The 10,201-nt window shown below is 36.0% G+C and overlaps 1 protein-coding gene across 2 annotated transcripts; it reads left to right on the forward strand.

Annotated features, from left to right (window-relative positions):
• Positions 1-200: 200 nt before the first annotated feature.
• Positions 201-10,081, forward strand: LOC125875799 (uncharacterized). 2 transcript variants are annotated; one of them, XM_049556836.1, is made up of 6 exons: positions 201-275; positions 486-638; positions 8,402-8,658; positions 8,862-8,949; positions 9,565-9,631; positions 9,733-10,081. In XM_049556836.1, the coding sequence occupies exons 2-6, from the start codon at positions 571-573 to the stop codon at positions 9,784-9,786; spliced, it is 534 nt and encodes a 177-aa protein (XP_049412793.1). In that variant the 5' UTR covers positions 201-275; positions 486-570; the 3' UTR covers positions 9,787-10,081. The 2 variants fall into 2 exon arrangements, with proteins under 2 accessions (XP_049412793.1, XP_049412794.1); XM_049556837.1 differs by lacking the exon at positions 201-275 and adding an exon at positions 379-403 and having other exon boundaries at positions 494-638.
• Positions 10,082-10,201: the final 120 nt, after the last annotated feature.

Genomic DNA, 10,201 nt, shown 5'->3' on the forward strand with positions numbered 1-10,201 from the left:
GTAATAAATATCAAAATAAAAGAACACTAATGTTACGAATCTAATAAGACTTAAGAACGAATCAAAATTTAATTATTATTTTTATCCTAATTCGTGTACTCCGAACCTTCCTAGATGTTACCCACAAAGCACACATGTTACATGATTGATGATTATTTAACCTCAAAGACACCTAAATGTTACCCACTTCACTTGCTAGTTCACTATTGAAACCAAACCAAATCAAACCCACGGATAAAGAAGAGAGAGAAAGTGAGGAGAGAGAGAGACTCCAGGTATTAGAAACACCCTTTTGGAATTCAGTTTCAATTCCATTTAATATTTATTTATATATTTATTGTACACTGTTAACAAGTGTGTTGTATTTTGTATCTATATGGTTGCTCTGAGGTCAGGTAAAAAAGTTGTCTTTTTTATTTTCTTCTATTTCTTATTCTGATTCTTGAAAACTGAAAAGGGTTCTTGTTTCTTTTCTTTTGGACAGAAAAAAAAGATTGGATTTTTATGCTTGGGTTTTTTTGATCTGGTTCATTTTGGAGCTTTGAAGAGGAATTGGATAATAATTATTGTATGTTTAGATATATGATGCTGTCTAGTTCTTTCAGTGCTTGGATCAGTCATTTTCTAGCTTGCATGGGGTATGTATTCAGATTCTTACACATCAGTTTTCTGCTTCTTGATTGTTGTTGGTTTAGTGAAAGTTTGTGCTGTTTTGTATATAATTTTGGTGAATTTTTAGGCTGTTAGAAAGTGATTATATGTGTGTGATGGGGCTTTTTAGTGGTTTGTTGAACACATTATTTACAGTCATTGACTTTTTTATGAAAATTGTGATTCATTTGCCTATTTGGAAACATTTAGCTGCTATTTGTATATTTAAGCCACTGAAAAGGACACCCAAAAGGGGGAAAAATGGAATTGGAGGAAGGGGTTTTGCTCCTGCAAGAGGGAGGGAGGAGAAAGTTTAAAACTTTTATGTTCTTTAGATGGAGGAGAAGGGGTGTGGGTGGGTGGGGGGGGGGGGGGGGGGGAATCAGATGTCTAGGAAAGTGAATAAGAAATTTCTTGCCATCTGTCATAGTGGACAGAGTTACATGGTATTTGTTGCCAGTGTGAAGTGGCAAGTATCTTGTGGAATTAGTTGAGGTGTGCACAATCTGATCAGGACACCATGGTTATCAAAAAAGAAAGGAAAAAGACAAAGAAACATAAGTTTCTTGTTATTACTTTATCGAGTGTTTGGTGTTTGATCTTCCAAATTATGGTTTGAAGAGTAGCTGATGAAGTGAACTTCCTTTTGCAAAAGGCTAATTCTATCATGATTATTTGTAATCTGTCAATTTAAATATTTGGGTATGTGATTTGTGTTAATACTGATGCTTTCAAGGCATAATTTCTGAAAATTTTGAAAAGAAATAAAATTGAAATGATTAGATAAATCAGATTAGGCTGAGGATATAACCAACGTTTATCATTTTCAAGAACTAAAGGACTATTTCAAACTTCTAATGAGCACTACCAGCTGTGGGACTTCAAACGCAATTAATAGTTGGTAGAATATTATAGGTGTGCTCTATGCACCTCACCTTGGAGTAATGTAATAATTAGCATAGGAGTAATCTATCTTGGAATATAAGATTACCAAAATGGATATTGTCATTAGCATGGTATGCTGGATACCTTTCATGTTTCATTTTTCCGGAATCATCTTTTCTTCTCCTATTGCTTTCAGTAAGCTTAGTTTTATTGGGAGCTATTGCTCAGTGCTGGTTTGGAATGGGTTGTTATCTTGCAAAACAGTTTTAAGTGTATTTTTACTAGCAAATAGTGGCTACCCGAAAGATTGGTATTTACATTCTGTATGCTTTCGGAAAGGGGGAGAGGAAGGGGAGAAGGGGGTTGGAGGTGAACTTGCTAATCTGTTTCCACTTCAGGAAGTATTAATCGTCAACTCTGGTTGTCTTGAATAGATTAAAAAGGAAATACAAGATATACTTCCTCCAGCCCTTCCAATTTTGGGAGGCTTGAAAAGACTCAAAATCATTTCTACTATCTGTTGCTTCATTTTGCTTTGTATCTTGATAGTTTGTTGTCATTTTTTCTTTTACTACCCTCTTAAGCCGAAGGTCTATTGGAAACTGCCTCTCTACCCCACAAAGGTAGAGGTAAGGTCTGTGTGCTGCTTACTCTCCCCAGATCCCATTTGTGGGCGTGTCTGGGTATGTTGTTGTTGTTGAAAAAACTTAAATTGAATGGAAGCATACTCTTCCAGTTTTACTCCATATTCCTTGTCCTCCTAAGAAAACATAAGGAAATAGCTCATCTCCCTTCCTCCTTCAATTCACCTTTTGGAAAACTTTTGAGTGATCAAACCTTGAACGTCCAAAGTTAAGAGGGCATTTGATACATGATTTGAAAGGTGTGGGGTGAGGGGAATGGGAAGGAGGTTTAAAAGTCTCTTTGGAGTAGCTTGTGAATATTGCTGAAAATCTGAGAGATGTGTTTATCTTGAATATTATGTCATAGATGGTGGCGTTTTGTGATATGATTTTGGATAACATCTATGAGACTATGACTGTAAGTGGAGTTGTCATCTGGATATCTTTTATTTCATGTGTATGTTCACTCATTGTTCCCAGTTACTTTACTGTCTCATCTTTAGTGCATCCCAATTTTCTGATCTCTTCATTTGATTTTTAGCTAATCTGTATGAAAGATCATTCTGGTTGTCCTTTTCCAACTTTGTGCTAACTGAAGGGCCTTATAATTTATGAAAGGGAGGATAAGGAAGTCATAAATATGGAGATTAGGCTTGTTTGGTCCATCTCAATTTGTTGAAAAGCCATGTGCCAAAAGAATGTTTGGTAGAAATTCATTCTTGGAGATCAAGAATGAAGAGTGTGGAGGAGAACTTTGGGCAATTTGTCCTTTTCTCTAATTTTGTGATAGAAACTGGCAACTCATAACGTTATAAATAGAGAGTCCATTCTCTCATCTCAACACATAAAGTAGAATATAGAAGCAAGAGCATAGAGCAATTCAGACATAAGAAATACAATCTTTAAGATAGATAGAGTGCAAGCTGTATTATAGTGAGCTATGTAATCAAAAGATGATTGTTTCTCTTAATTGTGTAGTGGTTTCCCGAGTAATCAGGACTATCGAGTGAAAATTCCGTTTCTATAGTCATATTATTTTTCCACTCTAATAGAGCTTTCCATGTTAAAATTTTGATGGTCTTGGTCTTTTTATTTTAAATTATTCTGGTTGATTACCCTGTCTCGGTGCTCCATTTTTCCTATTATTTGTCGTGAATATTATTTCTATGGGCTATTTTCTCCAGAACTGGTATTAGAGCCTATGTTCAGCCCATTCTAAGAAAAATATTGTTCACAATCAATTGTACAATACTCTGTGAAAAATGTTTTGAGTAATGCACAAGGAAGCATAATTCAACAGAGAACATTTTCTATTAGAGATTACACAAGGCAATAGTAGGCAATACGACAATGTCCGAACCCATAAAACCTGAGGATTGGATAACATGGATTTAAAAAACAGCTAGTGCAATCAGAACTACCATTGGATTTTTTTACTTTTTCGTGGGGAGCAATATCATGGCACATAAAATTGCAGAAATGTGTCACTCTCTACAATTGAAGTGGATTATATGGTTACTACTAAGTACTAAAGCTGGCAAGGAAATGATGTGTCTCAAACAGTTTCTTCAAGAAATTTGGCTTGTGTAAGAATGAGTATGTGGTCTATTAGACAGTCAAAGTGCAATAGACATGAGCAAGAACTCAATATAGCGTGTAAGGACTAAACATATTGATGTGAGATATCATTGGATTGAAAAAAAAGTAGAGACTAGAGAACGAATTCTTACAAATCGTGAAGATTTTCATTGGTGAGAATCCTTTAAATATGTTGACCATAGTACCAAGAGACAAGTTTAAGTTGTGCAAAGACCCTGTTGGCTATGTTGCTCGGATGGACTTTGGTGTAGGTTTTTGATACCATGTAGATCTAGAGGTCAGACTCCTCCACTAAAATTTTAGGATTTGGTGGTACGGACCCGAGTGCGGATACATGCGCTCAGATACGTCCATAAATGTTGTATTAAAACATAAATAAGTATGCATTTAATGAATTTAATTTATTGAACTAAAAAATATGATTTAATTCTTCTATAAACACCTAATATTTTGATCATAAGATATCTCGTGTAAATCAAAATATTCTCAAACTTTTTGGTCATAGATGTAGTCAAAGCACCCTAGGTAAGTTGACCAAATCCAGTGCGATGCCAAACCAACACCCAAACTATGTCGAATTGACACGGGTGCAACAAGTATTCGAAGGGCTTGTGCAGCTTAGCCTCTAGGTGCATCTAGATATTCGATGTTACCTTCATTAGGCTTAGGTGAATTGGTCTGGAGGGGGAAATTTATGGGGTCCATCCTCAACTTATTAAAAAGCCATGTGCCAAAAAAACACTAGGTAAAAATTCATCTTAGAGGTCAAGAATAAAGTATGCGGGGGAGAATTTTTGAGCAATTGTTCATACAAGTAACCTCTTGCATGAAAAGTTTTAGACAAGTGACTAGACACTTGTCATGAATAAAAGCATATTCACGTTGCTCATTTGCAATCAGAAACTAACAAGCCTCCCGCAACTAATTCAATTCTCTTTCAGGTAGAATCTGAATCTTAACTGCTCTTTCTCTTATTCTTTTTTTTAAGCAGCTACTTCGTTATTTGAATTTTGTTGTTCCTCCTTTCTGATAGAGGAATTGTTGGCAAATATAATGGAAAAGGAAAATAAATATGTATATTGAAAGGAAAAAAATATTTAAAGTCATATGCGGCTTCTTGAACACGTCCGCATTTTTCACTCTGACACCTTAACGGAAACTAGCACTATTGAACATCTAAATTACCCAAAAACTGTACCTATTAAACACAAAAGGTGACATGACAAAATAAGTGTTCCTCACTTTCCTTGGGTGCGTAAATGCATCGCAAATAATGATTTGTTTGAAAAAACTGACATCTTTTACGCATGACTATAACCAAATAATCTTACTTCCCTTCTTGTTTAACACTTTGCCGCCACTCCAGTGCCACAAGTTTACCATTTTCATTCATCTGATTTGGCATTCAGGGAAAACAATTTTTCTGGCACTAGAATCTGATGAAAGAAAGAATTCTTGGGTCATCTTGGTTAAAAATGTAGGCCAACATCCATCAATCCATTTCCAAGCAAACACCACCATTCAACAATCATTCTGTTAAACTATTTCAGAGTATTAGATAGAATTAATTTTAAACGACACAATCTGGATCCCCTCTCTTTCTCTTCTTTATGATATTTGAATAAGTTCATTGGCACTGTTTATCTTCCACAAACATCTCAACCATTCTGTAAAGATATATACTGTGCTTCATTGTTTATTTTCACTTTTTAATTAACTAAATCTGAACATATTATTATAAGAAGGAAAGAAAACGGTGAGCTTTGCCAGAGGGGATGGGGTGACAACTAGAGACGAGGGGAAGAAGATGAAAGTGGAAAGGGTAGGGTGAGTGGATGTGAGGTGCAGAGAATGAGTTTCCCTTTTTCTTTTTTCATTGATTGTTTTTTTGGATTATAAGGGGTTCAAAACTATTTTTCAATTGATATTTCATTTTTATAATTATTTTGGGCCCATTCCCACATGTCATTCTTTTATTCATGTCTTTCTTTTACAAAGTTCGGATGTGAGTTATACACTATATTTCTTGGGATGGTTGTCATTCATGTTTAATAGGTACAAATTTTAAGGTTGGAGTGTCTTATAAGAGAACAATGCTCCATTAAGGTGTCAATGTGAAAAATGCGGACAAGTGTCGAGGGCCGGTTATGACTTTCGCCAAAATATTTCTACAATATTTATCTATGAGCACATATACAAATGGCTTGAACCATTCTAGGCACTGTCCTAATAAATTATTTCAGCAATGTGATAATTTTCCTAGGAATAAAAGTCTTTCTCTATAGGGGAGAAGGAACAACAAAATTTAAACAACAAACTAGCTAGTTAGAAAATGAGAATAAGAGGAACAATAGTTAAGATTAAGTTGTAGAGATTAGAGAATGAATACCGGAAGAGAATTGAATTAGTTGTAGGAGGCATGTTATTCTTATGATCGTCGTATTTGTAGGATAAGAAAAAAATGTTTTCGTCATGACAATGTCTAGACAGTTGTCCAAAACTTTTCATGTAAGAGGTCACTTGGTTGATGACGCCACTTTTTTTTTTAATGGAGGTTGATGAAGCCACTTGTCAAAAAGGAATTTGAATATTAGTGTGTCGGAAAGTTCCTAGCATGACTCAAGCCATTTGTTTATCTACTCATACGTAAAAGCTGTAGTAATTAAAAAAAATAAAATCTTTCAATTTAAAATTCCCTAAAACCCTTATATTTGCCAACAAATCTTGCTTCTCTCTATTTCTGTATTCGGAGTCTTCGGCTTCTATTGTTGTAAATAGAGGGGCAATTTTCTCATTCCAGCTCTAGAAATATAGAGCATTGAAGCAAGAGTAGAGTGGAGGACAATTCACAGGAAGAAGAAAAGCGTTTGTGAGGAAAATTAGAGTGTGAGCAGTATTATAGTAAGGTGAATAAATCAAAAGAGGGTTGTTTCTTTTGAGTGTGTAGTGGTCTTTTGAGTATTTTACTATTTTGATATTATTTTTGGCATTTCAGGCCATGGTTTTTTCCCTAAAGGGGTTTTCACGTTAAATTGTGTTCTTGTTTCTCTTTTTGTTCTCGCTAATTTATTGTTTTGGTGCTCTTTTTTTTTTCATGTTATGTATCTTGAATATTATTTCTGTGAGCTATTTTTGTCAAAAAGGTCGTTGTTGATGTCACAATGAGCAGAATCGTTATTGATCATTAGTATCAAGAACGCGTCTTATATTTGTTGTCTAAGGGTTTCAAAAAATGTCTGCAAGGATATGGCCCACTGCTTTGGCTCTTAAGATTTTGGCATTTTTCTTTTTGATGACCGTGCTGCGTTGGCTTTCACGCACCTCAACTAATTCCACGGAATACCTGCCACCTCCCACCACCCACCAGCAACATGTACTAGGTAACTCTGTCCACCAAGGCTAGGATAGATGGAAAGAATCACCTAGTGTTTTTTGTCTTCACTGAGTTTTGAACCTCAGACCTCAAGGTTCTCAACCAGTTCATTGACTCAAATTCTTCCAAATGGTTTCAGAATTAAACTTAGGCAGGGTAGTTTTCACTAGCGTCTTCTCTCTATCTGTTCTACCAACCTGTGCCTCTCTATGTTCATTTTGTCGAGCCATTTGTAGGCACACTCCTTAGTCTATTGAGCCTTTTCTCTCTACTCCAAATAAAGAAAAAGTAAAAAAAAGTGAGGAAATGAATAAACAAATGAAGGAAGAGAAAGGAAGTAGAATAGAGAAGTCTTCAAATCCTAGAACCGGATTATACGTGTGGAACTGTTTTAGAGAACCTGTCCCACATTGATTGAGTCGTGGTTTTAAAAGGTTTTTTCATGGTAAATTACAGACAATAACCACAACAACAACAACAATATACCCAGTGTATTCCTACCAAGTGCGGTCTCGGGAGGGTAGAGAGGTTGTTTACTATAGACCCTCGCCTACAAGGTAAGTTACCAGTTTCAAAAAAGAAAAAAACTATGAGGTGTTGAGCTACTCCCTTCTCCACTTGTAGTATTAGATAATGAGTTGGATACTTAGATTCTCTCTTATAATTAGGATGTCGATTGTTGTCAATATGGAGTTACCAATGGACAACATAGAAAACGTATTCTGCGGAAATTCTGCTCTTCTCATTTCCTACCCTTACTTTGGGGCTAAGAAAGGAGCTGGTGAGTTGTATAGGGGACATGCAAAGAGACAGCAGGTACAAACGCTTATATCCTGTTCTGTCATTTTGTGAAGTTATCAATCCAGCGTTGAGTGCTCTAGTGCACTAGAATTTTATGTCACTTGTTCTAATAATACTGAATCTACCAAATGGTTATTTTGCACTTCTCCTCCTACCCAAGGAAAGGACAAATATCCTACTGTGAGATAATTTGCCACGCTCTTTTGCACTTTCACTTTACTGGTAACTATATGGAATTTAATTCAGGCTGACATTTCATCTTGAGTACAGTGTTCCCCTACCCATTGCCTTTTCTTGTTTTGCAGCTTGCATGTATATATTGTTAATCTGAGACTCCATGTGCTTGTTTAATGATTCAAGAGCTCTGTTCTTTCGAATAAGTTATTGCTTCTTATTGTGGCGTCAAAACAGTTTACATCTTGTTACCATGTGTTGTATATGCAAATAAACCTGAATTTGAACAGAGCAGAGGTTGCTTTGGTTGCTGTGCAAAATCTCAACCAGTTATTGCTGTGGATGAACCATCTAAAGGACTACGAATACAAGGAAAGTTGGTGAGAAAACCGAGTATGTCGGATGATTTTTGGAGCACCAGTACATGCGATCTGGAGGTTAGTACTGTTCAATCCCATAGAAGCATGTCTTCCATCAGTATATCAAATCAGAGCCTCAGTCAACAGAGCGGCACTGGCAATGCTAGCAACAACAATGAATTCATAAATCACGGTAAGTTTATTGCACTGATGACTTGGCTTTTTTATTTGTTAGAAAACTAGTCACTTCTGTGGCTAGACATTCGAGTCCGTTTTCCACCTTCATTGCACGACTTCCATTAAAAAACATAAGTCATACCTAGTTGTGAAGTGGGTCATGCATGAATAAGGGCTATTTAACTTCCGTTTGTTATCTTGTCTGTCTGCTGATTTCAGGCTATCTTCTTTGGAACCAGACCAGGCTTCAGTGGCTAGCAAGTAAAAATCCAGAGAACCGAAGAGTCGTTGAAGAACCGATGTTAAAGTAAGAACCTTGCTTATGTTCATGTTTCTGATGAAGCATTTCAATACCACAGTTACAAATCTCATGGAATCAAATTTTAGGACTTCCCTTTAAGTGGTATTATACTACTAGAAGACTCAGAGATAAGCTTTCACTTTTTCTTTATTACTGTGATGTGCGGTCAGCTTTGCGCGCACCCTAGACTAATTCACGGGGTACCCGCTATTGGAGGTGGAGCCAAATTTTTTAGTTATGGGTTCTAAACCACAATCTTGTTTGTTTATTGGATTCTATAATGATTATTATACATCTGAAGTGATTTTTTAAAAATACAGATACATGTTTGAGCCAAAGTTACTGGGCTCTGTCAAAACCATAACTATAAGGTACACTCGTGCCTGCTAGCTCCGACATCCAACATAGGTATCGGGTAACTTTGTCCACCGAGTTTTGGATAGATAAGAAGAAAACACCTAGTGCTTAATAAAGCTTTGTTTAAACATCGTTGAATATGGCTGCCACGCTTTTCCATACACGTCAATAATTTTAAAAAATTTCTGAGTTTGTTTTGCTCTTACATTATTTAAAGCTTGTCTACATTTCTTGGCTAATTGTGCTTGTTCTGTCTCACTTTAGTTGGAATGTTTCGTATGATAGCTTATTTGGGACTAACAAACGATTCCCTCAGCCAATTCCTCTCTCGGTGAGTCACTTGTCACTTCTCGGAACTTTTATTCACTTCCATTTGAAGCAAAGGCTCGAATTAACTTTTTTTTGCCAAATTGGCTGTTCTTTTCTTTATAGGACATGGTCGACTTTCTTGCTGATATTTGGGAGCACGAGGGTTTGTACGATTAACCATGCTGATCGGGATTGTGTATTGATCTTCTTCGCCTTATCTGAATTTTTCTGGTTGTTTTAACCTCTGATAAAATTGTGCATAGTTTCCAGAATACAGTGAGTGATTGAGGATGCAAGAATGTTTAGAAACAAAGATTTTAACTGATAGAAAATGAGAGGGGCTAATAGTAAAGGAAACATTTATTTAGGGTTTGAATATAGATGCATGCTTTGTAAATGGGAAGCTAATTTACTCTGCATAAACTTGATTATATGTTGTTGGTTTTATTAATTTTTGTCAAATTTGATCTGTGAATCTTGTTGATGAAGTGAAGTCTGCTTCAATGTTTAACTAGATATGTGTGCCCTCAATCCTCCCCAGATCCTTTCACTAAGGGCCCGTTTGGCCATGCGATATGGTATCATGATATGG

The sequence above is a fragment of the Solanum stenotomum genome, chromosome 9 (genome assembly GCF_019186545.1).
Source record: "Solanum stenotomum isolate F172 chromosome 9, ASM1918654v1, whole genome shotgun sequence".
Classification (NCBI taxonomy): Eukaryota; Viridiplantae; Streptophyta; class Magnoliopsida; order Solanales; family Solanaceae; genus Solanum; species Solanum stenotomum.

Coding starts and splice junctions, on each gene's coding strand:
- LOC125875799 (XM_049556836.1), top strand. CDS start 571: ATGTTTAGATATATGATGCTGTCTAGTTCTTTCAGTGCTTGGATCAGT. Junction 639..8,401: donor CATTTTCTAGCTTGCATGGG/GTATGTATTCAG, acceptor TGAACAGAGCAG/AGGTTGCTTTGGTTGCTGTG. Junction 8,950..9,564: donor GTTGAAGAACCGATGTTAAA/GTAAGAACCTTG, acceptor GTCTCACTTTAG/TTGGAATGTTTCGTATGATA.